This window comes from Kogia breviceps, chromosome 4 (assembly GCF_026419965.1).
Source record: "Kogia breviceps isolate mKogBre1 chromosome 4, mKogBre1 haplotype 1, whole genome shotgun sequence".
Classification (NCBI taxonomy): domain Eukaryota; kingdom Metazoa; phylum Chordata; class Mammalia; order Artiodactyla; family Physeteridae; genus Kogia; species Kogia breviceps.
Window position 1 is genome coordinate 13,732,900 of NC_081313.1, and position 26,889 is coordinate 13,759,788.

General features: G+C 42.5%; 2 protein-coding genes across 5 annotated transcripts in view; both read right to left on the reverse strand.

Annotated features, from left to right (window-relative positions):
• Nucleotides 1-1,087: 1,087 nt before the first annotated feature.
• Nucleotides 1,088-11,355, reverse strand: LOC131755425 (cytoplasmic 60S subunit biogenesis factor ZNF622-like). 2 transcript variants are annotated; one of them, XM_059061940.2, is made up of 6 exons: nt 10,597-11,355; nt 9,650-9,910; nt 9,269-9,431; nt 6,678-6,790; nt 2,530-2,673; nt 1,088-1,367 (listed from the first exon to the last, which is right to left on the reverse strand). In XM_059061940.2, the coding sequence occupies exons 1-6, from the start codon at nt 11,204-11,206 to the stop codon at nt 1,240-1,242; spliced, it is 1,419 nt and encodes a 472-aa protein (XP_058917923.1). In that variant the 5' UTR covers nt 11,207-11,355; the 3' UTR covers nt 1,088-1,239. The 2 variants fall into 2 exon arrangements, with proteins under 2 accessions (XP_058917923.1, XP_058917924.1); XM_059061941.2 differs by lacking the exon at nt 2,530-2,673 and having other exon boundaries at nt 10,597-11,348.
• Nucleotides 11,356-19,594: 8,239 nt separating this feature from the next.
• Nucleotides 19,595-26,889, reverse strand: part of RETREG1 (reticulophagy regulator 1) — a 125,217-nt gene continuing 117,922 nt past the window's right edge. For 2 of the 3 annotated variants that reach the window (XM_059061936.2, XM_059061937.2), the window contains 4 exons: nt 25,632-25,769; nt 24,540-24,604; nt 24,217-24,343; nt 19,595-21,833 (listed from right to left, as the gene is read on the reverse strand). In XM_059061936.2, the coding sequence (XP_058917919.1) occupies nt 21,340-21,833; nt 24,217-24,343; nt 24,540-24,604; nt 25,632-25,769 (824 nt within the window). In that variant the 3' untranslated portion in view covers nt 19,595-21,339. The remainder of the gene's footprint in view (nt 21,834-24,216; nt 24,344-24,539; nt 24,605-25,631; nt 25,770-26,889) is intronic. The other variant, XM_067030811.1, reaches the window with a different exon arrangement.

Consider the following 26,889-nt stretch of genomic DNA (forward strand, 5'->3'; position numbering starts at 1 on the left):
GCACATAAGTGAAAAGCCACAGAAAGAAAACCAAAACTGACAAGAGCTGTAACACGATATTATGTACATTCAGTTAAATATAAAGTAAAAACATACCTCATGCCAAGCACTATATCATTTCCCAGGATATAGATTTAAAGATGTGTCAAACACAAGAGGGTGGGTACTCGTGTGACGAAAACGTTAGAAAAACCGGATTAAGGAGTAAAATTAAAACTAGGGAACCCTCCACTGTTGGGATAGTGAACCTGTGTACTGAGGAAATATTAATTCAACTCTGAATCCTAAGTAAGAAAAGACATGTCTCTAGCAAACGACAGCTGGTGAATACACAGTAAGGGCAAGCAAAATCTCCTGGCATCCTTGAACTCATTCCTCAGAAAGACCACTGCACTGACCAGAACATCACCTTCCTCAGTGGGGTACTTTTTCCACCAGAGAGAACTTGAAACACTTATTTTGTGGTGGGGACTGAGTGATGGGTCCCTTGCTGATATAATTAACCACACAACAACCTGTGAGGTAATAAATACTTCATTTTACAGATTTTAAAGACCAAATCACTTTTCCATTGTCAAGAAGTTAGCTCAATGGATTTTGAACTTCATATTTACTTTCATTTTCAATGTATCATGGCCTTGCTGTAAATCATCTAAACTGTGAATCCTGAAAACATTTACACATTTTACATTTATTTTCTTCCCACTCTAAAGGTAACCCTGGATCACATTTAGAAATAAAGAACATTTACAGCAAACCACTGACATGCCCTTTTACTTTCCCTGGATTTAATGAAAGTGGCCAGAGACTGTCACCATCTCTGGAGCCACAACGTTCGAAAAGGGACATGCAACTCTGCTCCTCCAGACGCTTCAAAGCCCCCTTACATAGGTCCCAGCACCATGATATGGTAAGGTGTTCTTCTGAAAATTAAACCAGGTTTGGAGCAGACAAGCTGCTCTTGAATTCCCCACACTATTCCGAACAAAGCACCTCTCACAAGAGCAGGGCCTGTGTCCAGTTGACACAGCACTCGCTTTGTAAAAACACATTTCAACCCTGTCCAAAAATTATACTGGAGAGCCAATATGATTCTGACTTTTATTATCAGGTCAGGACAGAGGAAGTACAGGGAGAAGTGGCAGCAAAAGGGTCTGCTGTCCAATCCGGCTTCCGTGGCTCCCCAGGCAAGGAGGACGCTTGTGCAGGACACAGGTGAGGACTCAACCCCTGGCCGACTCAGAACAGCACCTGGGGCCGGAAGTGCATCTGCCTGGTGGCATTGTTCTTCACTCCCATCTTCAGCATCCATTTTGACTTCATCCTTTGCACGTACTGCATGTCCCGCTGGCGCACGAGAGCTGCTCCTTAGGTTGGAAAGGGGATAAGAAATGAGGTAAAGGCCTGTGACCTGTGATCAGAGAAGACCCAACTTGGCAGAGAATCAAAGCCAGTTTCGGGTAAGTGGGTTCTCATATTTAAACAAGAGTTATTATCTGGGGTCTCTATCCAATGGGCCTTGGGGGGTTTATTGCATACCAGAACTTCTCTCTATAGACATTCTTCTGGGATGAGCCTCTTTAGTTTTCATCATCTGAAAAGGTCTATAAGCCCAAAAGGTGATGCCCCATTGACCAAAAGGGACCGAGAAAGGCAGACTATAAACCAAGTTAGACAAGAAGTCCTGACAAGACTGAGATGAAGTCAGTGTCCACTAGATTTAAGTCCCCTCACAGCTCACAGGGAGCCACAGGGAAGGAACCCACGTGTAATATAAACACAGAGGCATTTACAATGCATTCCAGTGTCCGAGCTTCCCAGGCCATCAGAAGGCAGCTCTCCCCCTTCTCTCTCTACTATTTTCAGTGGACTGAGGTTCTCCTTGAAGACAGCAATCTCAACAATTTCAGAAGATAGCCTCCTTTATTCTTCTGACTCTTACAACATTTTCTATGGGAAAATTACAAAAAGAAGGACTGACAGCTGGCCTTTATTATGTACATGTACTAGTCATACTTGCTTTATGATATTCAACCTGCACAATTCCACAAGGCAGGTCCTATTATCACCTCCATTTTGTAGGTGAAAAAACAGAGGCTTCGATTAATTAAATTACTCATATTCATGTTATTAAGTACCAACAAGAGTATCAGGGAAGTCATGTTTGACTCCACAGCTCAAACTATTGGCATAAGAATACCATTTCACTCCCCTGTGAAACATCCAGGAGAATTTCAACCTTTGTTGATCACTAAACAATTATTTTTATTACTATTATCTTCTGAAAAATTAGTGGTATATATGCAGTTTTTAGAAAGTTACTGTGCCAGGAATATGAAGTTTTAAAGTCACGGAGCTTTGGGCTTACTGCCATAAATGTCTCAGGTGGTCACAGAAGCCCCCAGAGCCAAGAAGGTAAGCTTCCCCTAGAGAGGACCCAAGAGGACAAAGGAAAAAAACCCAGTTCACCCGAGGCCCTCTGTGTAACGCGAGTCCCTGGGCCGGTCCCTGTGGTCCACGTGGACGCACCTGTGCCGCCAGTCCACCCCAGGGCTCTGTACTGCTGCAGGAGCCGGCCCACGGCCTTCTGATGCTTAGCAACCGCCACAGCTCTCGACAAGCCAAACCGCTGTTTGTAGTACCTCATCAGGGAGCGATGACCCACTCTGGCACCTGTTTTTCAGAAGAACAATACTGAAGCACTGAGTTGTATCATTTTTTTTCAAAATGGAGCCATAAAGCAAGGGCTTTCCCAGTCAGAATTTTCACTTTCATCTAGCTGGAAAATGCATGTGACAGAAGAAAGAGTGCTCTACTGGCTGAAGAAAGATGAAGCCACGTGTTAAAAAATAAAGGAAGGAATAGAGAGATTTAAGAAGAGACAACAGTAAAAAGCTAAAGCATTTCCCCTAAGATCAGGAACAAGACAAGGATGCCCACTTTTGCCACTTTTATTCAACATAGTTTTGGAAGTCCCAGCCACAGCAGTCAGAGAAGAAGAAGAAATAAAAGGAATCCAAAATGGAAAAGAAGTAAAACTGTCACTGTTTGCAGATGACATGATGCAATACATAGAAAGTCCTAAAGATGCTACCAGAAAGCTACTAGAGCTCATCAATGAATTTGGTAAAGTTGCTGGATACAAAATTAATACACAAAAATCTGCTGCACTTCTATACACTAACAACAAAAGATCAGAAAGAAATTAAGGAAATATTCCCATTTCCCAACATATCAAAAAGAATAAAATACCTAGGAATAAACCTACCTACGGAGGCAAAAGACCTGTACTCCAAAAACGGTTAAGATGCTGATGGAAGAAACTGAAGAGGATACAAACAGAGCCCAGAAATAAACCCACACACTTACAGTCAATAATCTATGACAAAAGAGGCAAGAATATACAACAGAGAAAAGACACTCTTTCCAATAACTGGTGCTGGGCAAACTGAACAGCTACATGTAAAAGAATGAAATTAGAACATTCTCTAACACCATATACAAAAATAAACTCAAAATGGATTAAAGACCTAAATATAAGACCGGATACTCTAAAAACTCCTAGAGGAAAGCATAGGCAGAACAATCTTTGACATAAATCCCAGCAATATTTTTTTGGATCTGTCTCCTAGAGTAATGGAAATAAAAACAAAAATAAATAAATGAAACCTAATTAAACTAAAAAGTTTTTGTACAGCAAAGGACACCATAAACAAAATGAAAAGACAACCTACAGACTGGGGTAAAATATTTGCAAATGATGCAACCAACAAGAGATTTATTTCTAAAACATACAAACAGCTCATACAGCTTAATATCAAAAAACCCAACCCAATCAAAATGGGCAGGAGACCTAAACAGACATTACTCCAAAGAAGACATACCTACAGATGGCCAAGAGGCACATGAAAAAATGCTCAATATCACTAATTATTAGAGAAATGCAAATCAAAACTACAATGAGGTATCACATCACACCTGTCAGAATGGCCATCATCAAAAAGCCTACAAATAATAAATGCTAGAGAGGGTGTGGAGAAAAAGGAATCTTCCTACACTGCTGGTGGGAATGTAAATTGTTGCATCCACTATGGAGAACAGTATAGAGGTTCCTTAAAAAACTAAAAATAAGGTTACCATATGATCCTACAATCCTACCCCTGGGCATATATTGGGAGAAAACTCTAATTTGAAAAGATACATGCATCCCAAAGTTCACAGCAGCACTATTTACAACAGCCAAGACACGGAAGCAACTTAAACGTCCATCGACAGATGAATGGATAAAGAAGATGCAGTATTATATATACAATGGAATACTACTCAGCCATAAAAAGGAATGAAATAATGCCATTTGCAGCAACATGGACCGACCTAGAAATTATCACGTTAAGTGAAGCAAGTCAGAGAAAGACAAATATCATATGGTATCACTTTTATGTGGAATCTAAACAAAAATGATACAAATGAACTTATTTACAAAACAGAAATAGACTCATGGACATAAAAAACGAACTTAGGGTTACCAAAGGGGATAGCAGGTGTGCAGGGGAGATAAATTAGGAGTTTGGGATTAACATATACACACTACTATATATAAAATAAACAACAAGGACCTACTGTGTACCACAGGGAACTATATTCAATATCTTGTAGTAACCTATAATGGAAAAAAAATCTGAAAAACAAATATATAAACTGAATCACACTGCTGTACACGTAAAGTAACACAACACTGTACATTAACTATACTTAAATTAAAAGAGAGAGAGAGAGAGAGAGAGAGAGAGAGAGAGAGAGAGAGAGAGACAACAGTAAGTCACGGTCAAATGCAAATCTCAGCATCTGTACTTACTTATATAGAAGTGCCTCCCTAGAAATTCACATAGCTGCCCCTACTAATACAGATAAAAATGTCCTAGGAGGTAAGGAATTTTAACTTTTTTTTTAAATAGAAAAGAGATTAAGCAAAGATAATGGCCCTGATGTTTAGGTCTATAACCCACAGTCTGAGCCTAGAATAGAAACCAATCCACTTTTTCTTTGCTTAAATTCTCTATTGCAGTGGTTCTCAAACAGGCGATTTAATCCCCAGAGGACACATGGCAATGACTGGAGACAGAGGGAGGCTCCTGACACCTAGTGGGTGGAGGCCAGGGATGCGGCTAAACATCGTACAAGGCACAGGACAGCCCCCAAAACAAAGAATTATCCGGCCCAAACGTCCACAGTGCTGAGGCTGAGAAACCCTGCCCTACGGCTTTCTAAATGACAGAAGTCACCTGGTACGCTGGAATTTTAAAAGATGATTAAGCTGAATTTTCCCTACAGCTTTTGCTTATTTTTAAGGATATGGTAAAACCATGCCAGTGGGTCAAGCTTTAAACAGACTAAGACTATTAAACAGTCAACACTATTAAACAAATAGTCTTAGAAAATATATTATTAAACTTATTTCTGAGATTCTGCATTGGTATTTTTCTCAGAGGAAGATGAGATTAGGTCCTCTGTGATAATACTTAGGCCTGCTTTGCTACTATGTATTGTACAGGCCCCAATATTGTACTGCCTTATAGCTTTCTTATCACTGTAGAAGAATTATATCCTCAAGACAGGTTCTGCCTGCACTTTCCTTTCACTGTCATTGTCTAACGCTGCCCTTAGCCTTAGAAGATTATTACTCTGGGTTAAGCAGGGCTCTCTATACCTAAGCCATGATATTGCAGGTGGAGAGCAGCACCTCAGGGTGGCTTCTTCATGGCAGATGTCTCCACTGGCAATGTGGCTGTTCCTGCTCCCACCATTACTGCATATCTCCCAGGCAGTGGAGAGAAGTGGGGAAAGGGCTTCACTGACGAGGTCCGTGATCCTGGGTAAATTACTCAACCTGCCTAAGCTTCAGTTGGCTCATATGTCAAATAAGGATAATAGAATCTAACTCAAAGGCTTGATGTAAAGATAAAATAATATATCTGCCTAAATGTGCTAACTGCTCAGAAAATACGAGCTATTATTAGGATCTTATTATCTTATCATCCCATTCCCTGTCCTTTTTAAATGTGTCTTCTGTAGCTGCTCCCATCCTTCTCAGATAATCATAACACTATAAACAGTATGAAAGGCTTCTCACAGTCACGGCTTTTCTTCATCTTTTCATATCTGGGATAAATTCCCGCCATCATGAAACATGTATCCCAAAGGAGAAGGCAGAATTCAAACTCCAAGCCTCCCGCTACACCCAGAATACGGACAGGAAACCTGGGTGCTGTCAATCAGAGCCACGCATGCCAGACTAACATGTGCAAGTCTGAGCCACCATGGAAACAGGAATCAGTTCAAGGAATAAGAGCAAAGTCAAGTTTAACAAGAAAAACCTGGATGGAGCCAGAAAACCAGATAATAAACAGAATACAAAGGTCTATGTACTGAAAAGAAAGGCAATGACGGATTAAAGCATTACGAACCACAACAAGTGAGGAAAACAGTGATGCAATTTCAACAAAACAGCCAAGACAGAGCTACGGGGCAACCTTCAGAGTGTACCTCGTCCAGGGGAACACAAACACACACTTGAAGTTGAAGGGTCTCTCCCGTCGGTGTGGAAGGGAAGAGATGGGAACACGCCTCTCGGATAACGTCAGCGGCATGAAGCTATGTATTTGGACAACCGCACTTACCAGAAGGGAGAATCAGCTCCATGGTGTCACCGTCGTATTCCAAGGCCCTTTCTGAGGGCAACTCCTCAGTCTCACCAGGGTCCTCCCCTTCCTGGTGACCTGGGTAGCTACCCCTGGAACCAAGGAATGGCGTTAGTACAGAGACCAAGACCCCAAATTTAACTAAAAGAAATATATTTTATTTGTCAATGTGAAAAACCCACTTGCTACCTAAAGGGGTGGGGGGACAGGGATAAATAGATGCAGAAATTGCCAGCTGAAGAATTTTGGAGGAAAAAACAACTTGTTAGCATTTTCCTGTAGTAAAATACGCAAGTTACCAATGAACTTAAAGTGGACCACAGACTTAAATGTAAAATGCATAAAAACTCTTAGAAGATAACATGGGACAAATTCTAGATAACTTAAGGTTTGCTGACAACTTTTTAGGTACCACACCAAAAGCAGAGTCCATGAAAGAAAGAATGGATAAGATGAACTTCATTCAAATTAAAAACTTCTGCTCTGTGAAAAGTAATGTTGAGAGAATTAAAATACACGACACAGACTTGGGAAAAATATATGCAAAAGACACAACTGATAAATGACTGTTATCCAAATGTAGGAAGAACCCTTCAAACTCAACAATAAGGGCTTCCCTGGTGGCAGAGTAGTTAAGAATCCGCCTGCCAAGGCAGGGGACACGGGTTCGATCCCTGGTCCAGGAAGATCCCACATGCCGCAGAGCAACTAAGCCCGTGCACCATGACTACTGAGCCTGCACTCTAGAGCCCACGAGCCACAACTACTGAAGCCCGCGCCTAGAGCCCGTGCTCCACAACAAGAGAAGCTACCGCAATGAGAAGCCCGCGCACCGGAATGGTAGCCCCCTCTCGCCGCAACTAGAGAAAGCCTGCGCGCAACAAAGACCCAAAGCAGCCAAAAATAATAAATTTTTAAAAAACCCCAAAACCAAAAAACTCAACAGTAAGAAAATAAACAACATGATTAAAAAATGAGCCAAAGACCTTAATAGATTGCTCACTAAGAAGATATACACAAGGCAGATAAACATATAAAGAGATGCTCCACTTGTGTCATCAGGGAAATGCAAATTAAAACAGTGAGATACTACCACACACCTAACAGAATGGCCAAAATCCAGAACACGGACAAGACCAAATGCTGGCGAAGCTGTGAATCAATAGGAACTCTCACTCAGTGATACTGGGAATGACAAAGGGTACAACCACTGTGGAAGACAGTTCGGAAGGTTCTGGCAAAACTGAACATACTCTTACCACAGGACCCAGCAATTGTGCTGCTTGGTATTCACCCAAAGGAGATGAAACTTATGTCCATACAAAAACCTACAAATGGGGCTTCCCTGATGGAGCAGTGGTTGAGAGTCCGCCTGCCGATGCAGGGGACGCGGGTTCGTGCCCCGGTCTGGGAAGATCCCACGTGCCGCGGAGCGGCTGGGCCCGTGAGCCGTGGCCGCTGAGCCTGCGCGTCCGGAGCCTGTGCTCCGCAACGGGAGAGGCTACAACAGTGAGAGGCCCACGTACCGGAAAAAAAAAAAAAAAAAAAAAAAAACCTACAAATGGAGGTTTATAGCACTTTGATTCACAACTGCTAAAACATGGAAACAGCCAAGATGTACTTCAGTAAGTAAATAAACCCTGGTACATCCAGACAGTGGAATATTTTTGGAATTTACCAAAAAGAAATGAGCTATCAAACCAGAAGACATGGAGGAACCTTATATACACATTACTAAGTGAAAGAAGCCAGTCTAAAAAGGCGACATACTGTATGATTATGACTATACTATGTTTTGGAAAACCTATGGTGACATTGAAGTAGCCAGGGGTTGGGTGGGAGGGAAGTGATGAACAGGCAGAGAACACAGAGGATTCGTAGGTCAGGGAAGCCACTCTGTAAGATACTTTACTGGTGGACACATGTCATTGTGTGTACATCTGTCCCAACTCATAGACTGGACAACACCAAGAGTGAACCCTCAACTATGGACTTTGCGTAATAATTGATGGGCCAATATAGGTTCGCCAACTGTAAGAAACGTACCACTGGAGGATGCTGGTGATGAGGGAGGCTGTGCACCTGTGTGGTACGGGGTATGTAAGAAATCGCTATACCTGTTGCTCGGTTTTGTGTGAACCTAAAATTAGTTTTTAAAGAGCGAGCAAATGACCTATAACTGAATTCTTTCCCCTAGTATTTGATTGTCTTTAGGAAGGTTCCACGATGTGAAGCCTAACTTCCCTGCCTCTGTTCCTGAGGTAACTGGCAAAACTGAACTTCTGACCATGGAAAGCACAACAAGCAAAAACAAGTTTTCAAACCACACAAACTGACAGTTTGGGCCCGAGATCTTCTCTTGGTCGGACACGTGTGTTTAACTCTGTGCTACTCAGTTTCTCCTCTACAGAATGAGAGGAAATAACTACCTCCTAAAAAGGTGTGCTAAGAGGTATGAAGAATACGGTACTGGACAGGGCCAGACACAGACAGTTATCAGGTAGGGGCACGTGCAAATCCAATGCAAATGTGATCAGCTGGCTTCGCTCGGTATCACAAACCAGACTTACCTAAAATCATAGAAGTCTGCAAATTCCAAAAGCGCATCGCCATCTGTGAAGAGCTTGCAGTGACTCCTGTCGTGCATGTGAGCCTGTACAGCTTCCGTGGAGTAGAAGGACTTTCCCCTCTCATTGCACCACAAGCAAATCTTCCCCACACCAACTTTCTCTCCTGGAGAAATAAGTTGAGAAAAAAATATGAAAGCAGCTTTTTGCAGCCAGATTATGGCTCACTGTCTATGTCCACAATTCAAAAAACAGCCATCAAGGTCCTGATTTTCACAAAATCGGCTGGTCATTCAATCCAAGATTGAGGAGAAGCCCCAAACTAATGCCCCCCAATAATGTGGTATTTTGTCATTAAAAAGGAAAAAAACCGACTGAACTTACCCAAATATTTAATCAGTCCCTTAAGATCTGAAAGATACTCTACATCAGGAATAAAGAAGCTGTGGACTTTAGTCATATGAGCCACATTCTTCGTGAGGGAGCTTGAATGATGGGGACAAAATAAGCAGTCCGTTATGGGGATGGCACCAAGCGGGGTGCTTCCTCCAGCCGCCTCCTCCTCCTCCTCCTCCTCCTCCTCCTCCTCCGTGGCTTCAGCATCCTCACATTCCAGTTCCTCATCAGAATCAATATCCTCCCAGTCTGCAAGCCAGAGATTTGGAAAACAAAGTTAGCTGAAGATCTCAAAGTCAGCCAGTCATACACCACACACCGGTCAGCATGGCTAAGGAATGCCTTCATCCTCCTTTTTCAGCGCACAGTAAACCCCTTGAAGGAGGCACGAGCTCCTTTCCTATGCATATATGAACACATGCAATCAGCGTCAGTGGGATGAGGGAAAAATAGCTCATTAAGTCAAGAAGCCTAGGTTGCTGGCTCCAGCCTCACACTGCAAGTTAGCTAGCGGATTCTGAGCACCTCAAACTCAGAGCAAAGCCATCATGACCAGAAACCCAATGCAATTAAACTTTCTGCAGCACATGGTGTGAGGGTACTACTATGTTCTCCTTCTGCATATGCTAACAATCTCCTCCTTCAACAGATAAGGCATCCCTTCATTCTACAAATATTTACTAAGTAACTATTCCCCCCACCCCCCATTAACGTTTCAGTCCCCGAATTGACAACAGTGAACTAAACACACAAAATGCCCTGTGGGGGTGCTGGCCACACCACCCACTTCAGAAACCAAGGAAACACCCTCACGCGTCACCTCCACCTGAAAACGGACACCTCCCCCCTCCAACCTCAAAGATAAACTGGAAGCTTGAGGACCAGCCCCGTCCCCCGCCCCGCCCCGCCCCGCCCCGCCCCAGACAGGCCCCCACCATCTGCATCCAGGTCCTCCTCACTCTCCTCCTCCCCCTGCTGTTTGGCCAACTTCTTCGTCTGCTGTTCAAACCACTGCAGCCGGGGAGGTTTCTCGGCCGGGTCTCGCTGCTGAGTCCCACGTCCTCCAGCGGCCACGGTCACGGGACTCCGGGACTCCGCCTCGGGCGCTGGGGCCGCCTCCTTGGGAGACGTGGACGGCTGAGCCTTGATGACCTGCTGGATGGCCGCGTTCACCGCATCCTTGTCCACACTGTCCACGCCCAGCCCTTTCTCCAAGTTCTTTTCATTCAGGATCGCCACTCTCCGACTCACCGCCTGCTTCTCCAGCTCCACGTGCCGCCGGGACCTCAGATGGTTTTCGTAGGCCTTGAAGGAGGCAAACTTCTTACTGCAGACGGTGCAGTAGGTGGCCGCGCCCTTGCTCTCCGGCTCCGCCAGGGCCCGCTGCGCCCGCACCCGCTCCTGGAAGCCCTCGGCGCCGACCGGGGCCATGCCGGCCACTTTGCGCCTCAGGTTGTAGCGGTGCCAGTCCGTCTTGTAGTGGGCCCGCTGCGCCTCCGCGTCGTCCAACAGGGCCCGGCAGGTGTTGCAGGTGTAGGTCGCCATCGCCAGCCGGGAAATGCCAACCGAGGCAGGAGTCTAGCGACCACTGAGTGCCCTCACCCCACCAGACACTCAAACCGCAAGACTCAAGGCCCGCGAAGAGCCTGGCTGCGAGCTGATTTCCGGGCTGGCTCGAATTATTCCCGGCCGGACAGGAAGTCCCGCCTCCCGACGTGTAGCCACGCCCCCTTCGCGGAGAGGCCAGCGGCCCCGGGAATGTGGGGGAAGCCCGGGAGGGATCCGGCCCCGCCCAGTCGGCTAGAGGTGGGTGTTGATTGGGTTGGAGTAAGGAGGGTTGTGATTGGATGGATCTGAGGCGGGTGGTGATTGGATGAACCTGAGACGAGTGGTGATTGGATGGGCCTCAGGTGATTGTTGTTTAGGTCTCCGCGAGGTGTGGGATAGGTGGGTCCGAGTGAGCTGGTTTGACCAGAAATAATGGGTGTTTATTGAGTTGACCGAGGTGGGTGTTGCCCTGAGCCGGGTGTTATCGACAGGCCTCGCCCCCGCAGGTTACTGTCCTTTTTGGCTGTGCTGTGAGGCGTGTTGCTGGGAAGGCGACCACCGCGCGGGACGGAGGATTGGGGAGCCGGGAGGACTGATGCGTGCGACCACCCGACCGTCTGGATTTTCTGAGGTCCGCGCCCTGCACCCCTGCAGCCCGGGGAGTGCGTGTCACGAAAGCCAGGGACGCTGGTCAGCCCGGGGGGCGGACCGGAGAGTCGGGTTAGAGGCTGAGGGAACTCACAGGAAAACCGGAGACTCCCGGCCAGAGCCTCGGACTTACTGGGGCGGGAAGGGCGCAGGGGAAACTCCTGGATGGATAGTTTGCACCTCGGAGTGCAGAGCCCAGCCCAGCCGCTGCCCAGTAGAAATAGAAAACCAGACAAGCAGGTCCTCTTAAATCTAATAGTAGCCACGTTTTCATTAAAGCGGAAAGAGAGAGGTAAGATGGCCATATTTTATTTAAGCCAGTATATCCAAAATATTATCATTTCAACATGTAATCAAGCCAGATGATTTAGTGAGACATTTTACATTCATTTGTTGGTACTAAATCTTGGGATTCCAGTGCGCATTTTATAATTAACAGCAGACCTCAGTTCAGACGAGCCTCGTGTCCTGTACTTAGTTAACTATGTCACGTCATTAGTAGCAGCCCGGTTCTATAGGAAGCATGAATGTTAAAGGCGTAGGGAGTTCTTACACTCGTCTGCGCAGGCAGCCTAGCTGAACCTGTCCGTCCTTTTTCAGAATTGGACATTTCATGTTTCAAATCCAAACGGCCCATAGCACCAAAGAAGATACCGACGTTTTTTCAAACGTAGGTTAAGTCGCATTATTCTTCTCGCTGAAAACCTTCAGTGGCTTCCCCTGACTGGGAATCAAGTACAAACACATTCCTGCTCTGGTCTGAATGTTTGTGCCACCCCCGTCAAAAAGGAAAAAAAAAAAAATTCATATATTGACAAACGAATTCCCAAAGTGATGGTATTAGGAGGTGGCACTTCTGAGAGGTGATTAGATTCTGAGCACATAGACCTCAGAGACCCAGAAAGGGATAGAATAAGAAGTCTGAGACTAGGAAGAGGCCCCTCACCGGACCATGCTGGCACCCTGATCTTGGACTTCCAGCTTCCAGAACTGTGAGAAGAAAAAACTGTTGTTTATAAGCCACCCAGTCTGTGATATTTTGTTATAGCAGCCCAAACTGACCAAGGGGATTGCCTTTCTATTCTAGGAGGCCCTACCCCTCCTTCTGGCCGGCTGTGACACCCCCTGCCCCACTCTGCTCACCCCACTTCAGTCACACTGACACTTGATGTTGCTCTAACAAGGCTAAGTGAGCATCTTTCGTCTCAGATGCATACCAAGTCTCAGAAGTCCTTTACTGTTATGCGTGGATCGACTATTGCTGTCTTGCTCCCTTCCTTGGAAGGTTTCTGCCCAAATGCGTTTACAGGAGGGGCCTATCCACACCCTCTTTTCACAGTAGTGCCTACCCCAACTCATCAGTCTTTGCTAAGCAGACCTTTCCCCAGTAGCACTGTACTAGCCATCTAGTACTCCATATCACATTACCCCAACATTTAGCAGGAAAACAACAAACTTTGCTTCTTTCCATTTCTGTAAGACGGAAATTTACGTGCCTGAAGGTTTCATGAAGTTGCAGGGGGACAGGGCTGATCATGTGAAGGTCTGACCTCAGTTGGAAGGTTTGACTCTGGCTGGAGGATCCCCTTGGAAGAGGCTCATTTACCCACTGATAGCAAGAGCTTTGGGGTCCTCACTGAGTGGACCTCTACCTAGGGCTGCTTGAATGTCCCCATAACATGGTTACTGGCTCAAAAGTAAGCAAAGTGTAAGTCGCAATGTCTTTTATGACCTAACCTTGGAAGTCACACGTGGTCATTTCCACTGTGAGCCATTACTTAGGAAAGTCAGCTCTGTTTAATGTGGGCGGGATTTTGTAAGGGTGTGAATGGGTTGTCTTTGGGGACCATTTGGGAAATTGGCCACCACTAGCATTTGTTGTTTTTACCTGATTTTCCAGTTTCAGCACTGAAAGTCTTGTATCCCAGGAAACCTTTCCATCTTTTGCAAACCAGGATAGTCAGTCCCATTATAGGTTAGTGATCCACCTCCAGACTACAAGCTCCATGGGAACCGGGACGCCTCTCCTTGCTGTGTACCCCAAAGCTAGAACAGTCCTGGCACATGGATTGTTCAGTATTTGTTCAACACATCTTTTGTAGTGCAAGTTAAGTCTGCTGATTTTTATTCCAGAAAACTTGATTTTTAGATTACAAAATATTTTAAAATAGCTTAGTCCTCTGGACAGATACCCATCTTAAGAAATGTAATTTGTTCAACAGGGATAAGCATAATAATGTATATTTTCAAGCTTCTCTAAAATTAGAGAATGGTTATATTAAGAACTTCTGTTTTCTCTTTCCAGTTATCGTTCACATATGTTTCCTCAAGCATCTGTACCTTCTTCAGGTCATTATTTCCTCCCTGCCTCCTCTCATCCATTTCCATGACCCATTTTAGCATCTTTGAACTCTCCATGGATTCTTTCCTTTTCCTCTTCAAAGGGACATTGTTTTCTCCACCATGGTAATTTTCCCATAGGCTGCAATTCTACTGCAGTGTCCTGGAGAGACTTCTCTTTCCTCCTACTCTACCATACAGCACATAGACATAATCACACTAATTCCTCTCAGCCATGTTTCCTCTTGTGTCGCTACTTGTGTTCAAGAATGGTTACCTGTTGACCATAGAAGAAGTTTAAATTCCTTTGACTGGTTTTCAGTATCTCCTATCACCTCTCACCCATGCTCCCTGTCTCCAGGAACATGGGTGTTTTTTCCAGACTGCCGAGCCATTCTCCAACACCAGCTGGGTGTCCTCAAATTCAACTCAGTTCCGACACCTTCTATCTGGAGATGAAGTCAGATCCCACAGGTTAAATGCTCAGTCCCACAAGACTGGCCCCACTTCAGAAGCCAATGCCAAGTCCAGGTTTTTACCTGTGCTTCTGACTGGCTATAAATCAGAGGTTTCCATGACCCCCTCCTCAGGTTTGAGTAATTTACTACAGCAGCTCCCAGGAACCTGGAAACTCGTCTACTTACTAGATTACCAGTTTATTACAAAGGATATTAAAAGATGTAAATGAACCGACCCAATGAAGAGACACATAAGGTGAGGTCAGGAAGTTCCCAAACAAGAGATTCTCTCCCTCTGGAGTTTTGGTTGTGACACCATCTCTGCTAGGCTACCTAAGGGCTTTGCAAAAGTCACCTCATCAGCATAACAAAAGACACCCTTTATCACTCATCACTTAAGACCTTCCAGGGGTTTTAGGAGCTCCATGTCCAGAATGGGACAAAGACCAAATATCTATTTTATTATAAATCACAATATCTCATATATAATATCCTACTGGTTCTAAATTAAAACATCTCTGTCTTCAAGGAGATTTTTTTCTGATTTGTTAAGGATGGTAAGAAATACACAATTAACTAAGAATAAAGATGGGATCAAGTAAGATGAAATACAAAGAAAGGGGCACTGGGTATTTAGAACAGAAAAATGGCATCAGCTAGGGAGATGAGAAAAGTTTTCATTAGGAGTTGACAGTTCAGATGGGTGGGTCCTGAGAAGGGACAATGAGGGCTTCATCTGCAAGTGAAAAGGGGGCGGGAGCACCTAGAAGAGAAAATAAGGGACATATTTAGGAAGACTACAAGTCAGTTTTCTTGAGGCAAAAGATACGGGAAAGAAGACTAAAAAGTTTTAAGGTATCATTGGGTAAAGAGTTGAATTCTAGAGTTTGCTGTTCATTTTTCAGTTGGTGAACAGTAGGGTCTCCAAGAGTGTTTCAGTTTTTATGGGCATCAGGAATAGAACTGGACCTTGAATAGATCCAGCAGCAGTATCTGTAACTGATTGGAGAAATATCAGAAACGAGCAGTCTATAGCCAGTAGGTCCTTGGTAAATGCAAGCCCTTTGGCCAAGAGACCTTTGAGTTAAATTTCTCCATGGCGTATCTAGGGTATTATGTTAATGTGTCTAAACTCTGCTGATAATACTATCAAGAATTTTTATTACCAAATTAATCATTCTTCCAAAGAATTTAAACTGAGTCTGCCCATGGAAAATTTTAGCTTTGAAAATACTGGAAATTAGGGTTCCTTCTGGATACTGTTGTGACATAGCTCTTAAAAACTAATACACTTACCAAATTATTGAAGTTACTCTACACACTGTAAAAGTGACAGTACCCACGATGATGTTCTTTTTCAGCTTGGATGTCACTGGGACGGTGATCTTTGATAATTACAAAATTTAAGACAAAAACTAATAAGGTCACCTTTAAGTCAGTTGATACTACTTTCCACATTCCTATATTGCAGTGGCAACTTGATTTTTAAAGGGAAAAGTATGAAGGTGATTGGATTAGTTGAAGTTAACTGATGGGGGTAATAAATATAGAATATAAAACATTTATTAAATGATTTACAACTTCTATGTTCATAAAAATGTTAAGTAAAGCATTATGATTTTTAATAAACAATTTAAAAACAGTTTACTACCTCTTAGTTTTTGGATATCTAGATATGCAAAAGTTTTCTTAACAAGGGATTGAAATTTATAGCAAAATCTGGTTATTGCAGCATTTAAAACAGTTTGGATCAGCTTATTTGTGGATTCTTTGAAAAAAGAAAAATTAATCTAAGTCAAATAAAATCAGTCTTTAATATTTAGTGAAATTCTGTTAAACTATTACAAACATGATCATTCTTTTTTTAAATTTATTTATTTATTTATTTTTGGCTGCATTGAGTCTTTGTTGCTGCACGCAGGCTTTCTCTAGTTGTGGTGAGCAGGGGCTACTCTTCGTTGCAGTGCGCGGGCTTCTCATTGCGGTGGCTTCTCTAGTTGTGAAGCATGGGCTCTAGGCAGGTGGGCTTCAGTAGTTGTGGCTCGCAGGCTCAGTAGTTGTGGATTGCAGGCTTTGTTGCTCTGCGGCATGTGGGATCTTCCTGGACCAGGGCTCGAACCCGTGTCCCCTGCATTGGCAGGCAGATTCTTAACCACTGTGCCGCCAGGGAAGCCCATAAACATGATCATTCTTAATGTATTTTTAAAAAATGAAAAATATTAGGTAGTGTGACATATTAGAAAGAGAATAGGCTTTGGGGTCAAACTGGCTTTTGCTCTTAGTAGTTGTGTGACTTTGGACAATTTATTTGACCCCGTCCTTCTGAGAAAAGCTCTTAATACCACTTAATTGTAGTCATGAGGATTACACAGGACCCTAACTGTAACTGGGTGTTTTCTACGTATTAGACCAAGGATTGGCAAACTTTTCCTATAAAAGGACATAGTGAATATACTAGGCTTTGTAGGCCTATGGTTTCATCACAACTATTCAACTTTTCTGTTTTAGCATAAAAGGATGCATAGATAGTACATAAATGAGTGTGGCCCTCTTCTAACAAAACATTCTTTATGGATGCTGAATTTTGAATTTCATGTATTTTTCATATGTCATAAAATATTCTGGGTTTTTTGTAACTATTTAAAAATATTTTTATATGGCTGCATTGGGTCTTCGTTGCTGCAAGCAGGCTTTCTCTAGTTGCAGCCAGCAGGGGCCACTCTTCGTTGCGGTGCACGGGCTTCTCATTGCGGTGGCTTCTCTTGTGGAGCACGGGTTCTAGGCGCACAGGCTTCAGTAGTTGTGGCATGTGGACTCAGTTGTGGCATGTGGACTCAGTTGTGGCTCGCGGGCTGAGTTGCTCCGCAGCACGGGGGATCTTCCCAGACCAGGGCTTGAACCCATGTCCCCTGCATTCGCAGGCAGATTCTTAACCACTGCGCCACCAGGGAAGTCCAGAAAAAGAAAATTATATTTTTAAATATTCCATAAAAACAGGTGGCAGGCCACATTTGGCCCATGGCTGGTAGTTTGCCAACCCCAGTCATAGACATTTAATCCTTATAACGTACTATGAGGCAGGTGCTTTATCTTAATTTTATAGGTGAAGGAAACAAGTACAGATGTTAGGTGACTTTCAGTCCCACAGCCAGGAAGTGTTAGAACCATTCACAGTGACTGATGTAGAACCTTACACGTTTCAGAGTCAAATGAAATAACAGACAATTTGGCAACACTGTCTATCCTCTTATTCTACAGGATTTATTGGATTATGAGGCCAATACCATGCTAGGCCCATTAAAAGAACTTTAGAGTCTTTTGTAAGCAGGTTCTTGTTGATTGACTTTTCTTTAAAGTTCAAAAAGATGGCTTAGCTGAAATAGGAAAAAGATCACTATCTTTATCTTTTATCTTTTACAGCTTTATTTCCCCCCGAAAATGCTTCAGACATTTTTTTTTTCATTCATTCTCAAAACATCCCTGTGTGAGAGGACAGGAATTAGCTTCCTAATTTTAAGTTTGGTGAAACTGAGGTGGTGGTTTGAGATGCTGTGTGACTTGACATTGTGTCTTAGGGTCCTAATGTTAACATCAGAACCAGAACTCATAATTCTGACATCCCATCCTACCTTAAATGCTTCAGTGGAAAAGGAGGAATAATATACAAAAATATAGTTCAGAGACTGTCTTCATCATGATACACATGACCTGGGACACATGGTAGTAGTTTAGGAAGGGTTTTCGAAATAATTTCTTATCTCATAACTGACATAGCCAGAGCAGTGTAAGGAACTACATCAACCTCAGGTATAAACAGAAAAGGAAAACTTTTAAATCGCTTTTTTTCTTAAGTGTAGATTTGCTTCTGGCCTAAAATCAGTAGTATGCTGGCACTTGCCACTTTTAAAAAAGGAATAAAGTGGCACTTATTTCAAATGTAAGAGTGAGATGCCAAAATACGTTGAGGATGTTTGCCATTTTGCCAAACCTCATAAAAGTTTCTTTTCCTGACATTTTACTAAATTGGGGAGGGAGCAGTTTTTAAAAATCACTTCTGAAGATTTTTAGGGTAGAAAAAACGTAAAGATGGTCAGAATGAGAATATAAATATTGCTTTAAGCCTGGATTGACCTTCCAAAACAAGCTTGAACTTCAGCCCTGCTTTATTGCTTGCTTCAGATCAAAATGCATGATCGGTGTATGCTTTTCGCATTGTATGGTTTTGCTCAGCATTTCCTACAGGAAGTGAACAAAACATCTTTCTACAGCTCCTCCACAAGTAAGAAATATCCATGCTTCACATTTTAATGACTGCATAAACTCTCATGGTAAGGAATCTGTAGTTTCCCACTGTACTGAATCAATCACAGGGTTTATTGTTAGTACATCTTAAAGCCAGAAACAGGACTATATGTAATGTTCCCCCCACCCTACCCACCGCCAAACACACACACACACACACACACACACACACACACACACACAGAAAACGAAACCCCTTGACATCCCTACGTTTGATAGTATTAAGAGTCCCATTATTACATTGTGTAAATTTATAGCCACATATATTCTGGAACAAATACTACAGAAGTGCATGTGTGGTTATAATCCTACTGTCCACAGAGAGCTGGTATGTCTGCACCATAGGGCTGTAACACATTTTTCTACCCTAACAACCTCCTCAAACCCCTTTTAATTTATAGCTTATAATATTTGATTCTAGCTTTACTGTTCATGCCATCAAATTGTGAGTTTATCTCCTTGTAAGCTTGTCCAGTGACTTGTAACACATTCTTTAATTGCTTAAGTTATTTAACTTCTCGTTTTCCCCTCAATGAAGAAACTGAAAAGACCTTTAAACTTTCTGACTTCATGGCTACGAATATTTTTTAAGTGAAGAAACACACACGTAAAAAAAAAAAAAACTGGTAACAAACTATTTTATAAATACGTGACTGTATTTTTCTTCATGTCCAGAAACTCTTACTGAAATAGAATTCAGGTATATTCCTTGCAAACCCACACAGTTCACAGATCTAACACCAGGTTTTCATTTGTACCGAAATGGGCAAGATAATGAAGGCACAGGCTCACTTTGTATCAGTAAAGGACTCAAACACAGTCAAGAGGCACTAATGACATAGAAGCATCGTCAATCACGAAAAGCAAGTGTTCAGAGTCTGCAGTAACTTCTCTCCCTTTAATATTTGGCAAAATTCAGTCTACATATTATAATACCTCAGAAAGAAAAAATAAATAAGAGATGCTACATTAAAATGTCAGATGACCTATCATTACTCTTTAGACATATAAGGGAAGGGATAAAGTAAAGGGAGGGGACCACAGATTTCCTATATTCTTGGATTATCCTTCCTTTCTGAGGGGCTCAGATGTCTGTGTGCATCTGTCAAAATGCCAGCTGTACCGGAAGATTGAAGAGATGGTTGGTAGTTGCTGACATGGTCCCTCAACACTTAAAAGTTTCTATCACAAAAACAAAATTAGCTTGATTTCTGCTCTTTAGTCCTTTGTTAAACACCTAAGTGAAATCTGGCTACTTAAAAGTGATCTAAAAAGTTTAAAATAAAGGAAAAATATATTCTAGCTTCCTAAGAAGAAACAGATTACAGATTTAGACTTCTATGGCAAATAAATACACTTGAAAACCAAGCAAGTTTCTCTCCTGTAGGAGAGTCAGACTACAAAAACAGTTCTTGTTTCTCTACGGCTGATGACCACATCACTCATAGAACATACCAGGAACTAGTTTCACAATTTTAAGAGACTTTTTCCATAAGATGAAAGCTGAGGTTTAACCTAGTTCTGAGCAGGCAGAATAGACCTGCACTCACAACATCCCTGTCACAAATATATGACAACTGAACAACAAAGCACAGCCCGATCTCTGCTTACGTCGAAACCACCGTCTACATGATATCTGATTACTTGCTTTCGATGGGTTAATACCACCTGTTGCAAGACTAGAGCTGGCAGTCACTGGAGCACGCCCTTTACAAGGAAGCCTGAAGTCTGTAACTGCAAAAATAACATGGAGATGTACTAGCCCATCCAACGTAGTTAAATGTATTTTCAAAATTGTTCCTAGGAAATGAATTTTAATAGTTATCTCCCAAGTCTTTCAGCCAAAGTGACCTTGATCATTTTTGTCTTACATCAAAATCTACCAAAATTTTTTGACTGTTTCCAAGCATTAGGAACAGAGGAGCCAATATAGCATGTTTCACAATTAACTGTTAATATTTCAGCGAGTTACAATAAACTGTTTTTGCATGCTTGAAAAATGAATTGTGAAGAAAAAATAAGGAATACTAGTGGGAGGCCCTCAAGAATTGGGTGTTTTCATTTTGCTTTAAAAACAACCTCTAATAGTCAACTCTGACAACACAGTAAATATATATATACATATATATATAAAGTTCATTTCCATGCGCATTACATAAAAATAACTATGAGAAATAACCATCTATCAGTGTCGGCTGATATATATCCAATTAACTCACTGCAGAAGGGAAAAAGAAAAAAAGGCCAAAAACATTCTAAAGTAATCAGTAAAGCTCACGGTTCAAAAAGGTTTCCTTTCCTTTTTTTTCTTTTTTTTTTTTTTGCTTGTTCGAAATTTTTTGGTAGTTTATCTGTGCTCTGTCATACAAGCTGATTCCCAGACTAATGGCCTCCGAGGAGATTTGAAAGAAAGCCCGAAGCCTTCTTACTTTGCGGGGCTTCTGCTTCCTGGTCTTGTGAAAGCCCCAATTCACTCTCAATTTGGTCGAGCTCTGACTGGTCCAGTAGTTCAAAGTCATCCCCTTCCTCCGTGTCTGTGTCCTCCCCTGGCCTGGGGGCGGCCTGAGACAGTGCCTGCTGCACGCCTGCTAACTGGTCTTTGACGGCGGCCGTCACCGCGGCAGTGATGACGTCCCCAGCCAGGTTGCTCATTAGGTGGAAGGTTTGGTCACCGCTCAGAGGAAGGGTGAGGCCGGCCACCGCCTGCCTCTCGGAGCTGGGTCTGGGACCGCGGTCCAGCTGCTCCTTTCTTCTCTTGAGCTCAGTGGGCAAGCCAAGGCTTAATTCATCCTCATCGTTTGTTCCTGTGCCATTTTCTAGAGATGGAAAATCTGAAAGGTCTCGAGAGAAAACTTCCTCACTAGGTCGGTCAAGATCTGTGAAATGCAGAACAGAAGTTCATGCTTAAGCACCATAAATAAATTTTTTTTTACGATTCAACTTTTAAGTTATAAAGTAGTGACTGATTAAACCTTGACTGTCTCAGACATACAAAAAATAGAAAGTCAAAGGTTTATAAGACCCTGTAATAAACCATAAGAACTTTGAAAGCAGAGAATTGTCTAAAAGATGCCTGCTTTTAATTGGAATCCTCTGAATCACTCTGGCATTCATCTAGCCTCCCATCAGACCCCCCCCCCCCAAGTCTGGGACACGAGTCTCTCCACAAGTACACACAAATACTACATGTCCCCCGATGGCCTTAGCTTTCCTCTTAAACACAAAAAGTGTGTAATGACTTACTATTCAACCTGTCTTAATGTCAGCTTGGGCCTCTGACTAGAGTTTAAATTAAACGTTCACCAAAATTTCATCCTGCTCCTGGGGAAGGGATTAGCTTAAGCCAACGTGGATATGTATAATCCAAAATAAAAAATATTTCAATTGGACGTTTTCATAGATTTTGGTCCAGCAGATGGTGACTGTTATCCAGCCTTTGCATTTTCATTCATAGAGATCTGTTTGAGTATCTGTAACTGTGTTTGTTTAAAGCAATGAGTTAAAAGAAGCTATTGTTCCTTCTATTCCATATTCAACCTAAGAGCTTATGGAAACATTTAGCTTTCCATGAATATAGCTGAAATTAACCATACTGTTTTAGCAAAACATAGGTCCTGAATATATACAGGAACGCTTTAAGATTTGGGACATTTGAAAGCAATGTCAGGTTAGTAGGCAGACGGTGATTTCATTGTTTTTCACTTTTCACAGAAAATCTTTCAGTAACTCTTTGGAATCTTCAATTTAATTAATGGAAAGCCTTCTATATGGGTTCGATTATTGTGGCTCCCTTTGTTGTGTAAATCTGAGATAGGATGCTTAAGAACAAAGGGTTTGTTTTCCTGGTCTTGTAGGTATTTACAGCTTGTAGAGCTTGAGAGGGCTTCAGTGACCCTCTTGTTCTAATGCACTTTAAAGATGAGGAAATTGAGATCCACAGAAATTATGTCACCTGTTCAAGGTCATACAGTAAAATTAATGACAAAAGCAAGGCTACACTTGGGTCTCCCAATCTCCAAACCTGTATTTTTTCAACAGTACACAGCCTTCTTCCTTCCTCTAGAAAAAGAAAGTGTGGTCTTGCTTATAAAGACACATATAAAATAAGTTATTCATAATCCTCCATTATAGCCTGCTTATATTTTCAGTATATTGTTAAAATGACTTGAAATAATCCAATGAGACTAGCAAAAGTTATTGCACAAGACTTGTCTCAAATTTCATTTTAAATTGTACTTAACCTAATTATAAAAGATAAGAAAGCTTTTTTTTTTTTTGCGGTACCCGGGCCTCTCACTGCTGTGGCCTCTCCTGTTGCAGAGCACAGGCTCCGGACGCGCAGGCTCAGCGGCCATGGCTCACGGGCCCAGCTGCTCCGCGGCACGTGGGATCCTCCCGGACCGGGGCACGAACCCGTGGTCCCCTGCATCGGCAGGCGGACTCTCAACCACTGCGCCACCAGGGAAACCTTTTTTTTTTTTTTTTTTTTTAAACTAACTTGGAAGAAAAACAAGTTAGTTTAAAAAAAAAAAAAAAGTATATGAGAAACCCTAGAATCAGCTTTGGATTTGGGAAACTTGCCCATGCTTCAGTCCCTCTTAATGAGGACTAGCCCTGGATATATGGGATTAGCTTCTCTCCTCCCCCGTCCCATTACTGCTATAAGCAATGCCACCAGATATTCCAGAAGTTGAGTTTTTTCATTATCAATTATTTGTTTTCAAAATAAAGGCAGATTTGGACATTGATTAGCTTAGATGTTTTTCTCATACTCTTCAAAAAAATAGCTTTTGAGATACAGTTCATATACTATAAAATTTACCCTTTTAAAGTATATGATTAAGTTTTTTAATATATTCACAAAGCTGTTCAACATCACCACTATCTAATTCTAGAACATTCTCATCATCCAAAAAGAAACGTGTTAATTACCAGTCACCCACCATTCCCTCCTTCCCCAGCCGCTGGCAGCCACTAATCTATTTTCCTTCTGCATGGATTTGCCTATTCTGGACATTTCATAGAAATGGAGTTACACAATGTGTGGACTTGTGTGTCTGGCTTCCTCCACTTTAGCATAACGTGTTTAAGGTTCATCCATGTTGTAGCAAACGTTGAGTACTTCATTTTTATAGCCAAGTGAGGTTCCATTGTGTAGATGTACCAGACGTTGTGTATCCAGTCAGCAGTTGACAGATTAAATACCTTTGTGCGCACTCGTAATTGTAAAAATCAGAGCGTCTAGAAGTGAGAGCATACCGTCAGAAGTGTCCGTCTGCGGAGTGTATCCTTCTGAAAGGTTGAAGGTCCCGTTGTCAGTCCAGGAGACCTCGGACACGTCTGTGTCAGACACAGACAAGTCTTTGAGGGCAGCGGTCAGGCTAATCTGTGTTAATATAAATACCAGTGACACATTTCAAACTTCCGTGGGGAATCTTTTGAAACATTTTCCTTTCGATATTGTTCAATCATCTTAGAGACACAGGAGGAGTCTATTAAGAATATCATTCCAGTTTTGGTACATTTAGATAAATTTACAGTCAAACCACACAGGAACAAATTGAAAACTAAACAAAAAATACCTTAGGACAGAGAGCTGAAAAGTCTAATTCACTGTCATCTTTGTGACTTTTTTCTTTATCTGCTTCTGTTGGGAAAAAAGTTGGAAGCTTTCAGTTTCCTGGCCAGCTTAGACAGCGTGTATTTTACCCACTATATATCCTTACCCCACCTTCCTCATATCCTCCGACACCTCCACGTAATTAAATGTTTGCACCTAACAAGGCCCACGTATTTGCAACTGTTTGGTTCCCGAAGGCAATGGTCCATATCAGTGGTCCTCACGGTGGGGCCCCTGGGCCGGAAGCGTCAACATCACTGGGAAACTTCTAGAAAGGCAAATCCCCAGGCCCTCCCCTAGACCAGCTGAATCAGAAACGCTGGGGTACGGGCCCCGCAATCTAAGTTTTAATAAGCTCTTGAGACAATTCCGACGCTCCCTCTAGTTTGAGAATCTATAAGGTCACAGGCCAAGTTAAAAAGTGAAAAAGGAGCACATTAGTTTTCCTCCTATTTTCTTTTCCTTCCCCTGTTCTACTGGCCCCCTCTTACAGGGCTCCCACACACAGCCCTACCTGTGTCATTTGTTATTTGCAACCGTCCACTCCCAAAGAAAACGATTTAGGGAAATTAAATAATTAGCAAATACATAAGTGTTGAAGCCTTTTCTCTCTCCCCTGACAATCTGGATTAAAAAGTCGATTTGTTGTATGTTTGAGAAAAGCATAAAAGCCTAAAATAGGGCTTCCCTGGTGGCGCAGTGGTTGAGAGTCCGCCCGCCGATGCAAGGGATGCGGGTTCGTGCCCCGGTCCGGGAGGATCCCACGTGCCGCGGAGCGGCTGGGCCCGTGAGCCATGGCCGCTGAGCCTGCGCGTCTGGAGCCTGTGCTCCGCAACGGGAGAGGCCGCAACAGTGAGAGGCCCGCGTACCGCAAAAAAAAAAAAAAAAAAGCCTAAAATAGGACAAAGCTATGTTACTTTGCGGGGATTTGCTTCTGTAATAATACGTGGTGGAAGGCTAAAACACCCTGAAATATATTAAAGGTGATTTCATAATAAATAGCCAGCCGATGTCTCATCTCATACGTAGAATATAAAATTCAAACATTACCTACCAGCTCTCTCACGTTTCTTCTGGTTAATATATTCTCTGATTCCAAAATCTAGTTTCAGCAGAAATGACTTGATTTTGTTGTATATTTTTTGTCCAATATCATTACACTTAAACAGTGGACACAGAAATGCACATAGTACTGCAAGGTAAGGAGGAAGAGAGTTTAGGGAAAGTGCCCTTACTTTCCAAAGGCTACATCTTAGTATATCACAAAATTATTTCAGTGCCCTTACGGACAAATTGGGGTTTTTTTTCTTAGGGAAGCGCCTCTGTGAAATAAGTCCATAGTTTTTATTCTTCCCCCTGTAATGAAACCATTTTCTCCTATATACACACAACCCAACAGTCATGGTTTTTGACTTGCAATTAGATAACTCCATCCCTTCAATACTCTTACCCTCAAAATTTATACAAAGGTTACATGCTTTCCCGACAACAGTCCTGGATTAAAATATCAACTTTTACTTATTTGTTAAATGATCATTTCTCCATAGAAACGTTTTTAACTATCTGTTAGCCTCTCGTCAGTAATATTGGGATAATAACATCATCTCTTGGGGTTGCTGGGAAGATAAAAGATAAATACAGACCGTCTGAATAATGCCTTGCCCGTATTACACTCTCTTTCCCTCGCCCTCTTCTCATTTCCCTCCTAAACAAGGCAGACAAAGGGCTGATATTCCCCATGAGTTCTACTTGGGAGAATGGATGTGAGCTCTGACCATTGGCCCTTTGTGTGAGGCATTAGGAATACAAAAAGAAATGAAGATCAACACAGGGCATGCATTGTATTTCCCTACTGTTTATTTCTCTGCTGTTGTCAGGAACCTGCCCATTTACCTTTTAAATAGGAGTTGAAAACTCAAATATCTCTAGAAGACATGGAGGTAAATGTAAATTTTAAAGGCTGGTGCAAGAAAACGAGGGAAATGCGAGGGTTAGTTGGGTGGAGAGCGACTGCCCCATCTAAAGGTGGCAGGGCCAGATCTTTATAGTTTTTAGGAGAAGCAGGAAATCAAAACTTTTTTACAGCACTTTTGAGTTACAACTGACACACAATAAATTGCACATATTTAAAGTGTACAATTTGATGGTCTGACATATGCATACAACTAAGAAACTGTCATCGTGATAAAGATAGTGACTGTACCACCCCCAAAAGTTTCCTCATGTTTCTCTTAATCCCTCCCTCTGGTCTTTCCCTGCCCTACCGGCCTCATCCCCAGGCAACCATTTATGTGCTTTGTGCAAAGATTAGT

What these genes read in the sequence shown, in the direction of transcription:
- LOC131755425 (XM_059061940.2), bottom strand. Translation starts at nt 11,206, where the DNA reads ATGGCGACCTACACCTGCAACACCTGCCGGGCCCTGTTGGACGACGCG. An exon ending in GGGACTGATTAAATATTTGG is followed by an intron (nt 9,432 to 9,649) that starts GTAAGTTCAGTC and finishes TTATTTCTCCAG; the next exon opens with GAGAGAAAGTTGGTGTGGGG. An exon ending in GCAGACTTCTATGATTTTAG is followed by an intron (nt 6,791 to 9,268) that starts GTAAGTCTGGTT and finishes CCTTGGTTCCAG; the next exon opens with GGGTAGCTACCCAGGTCACC.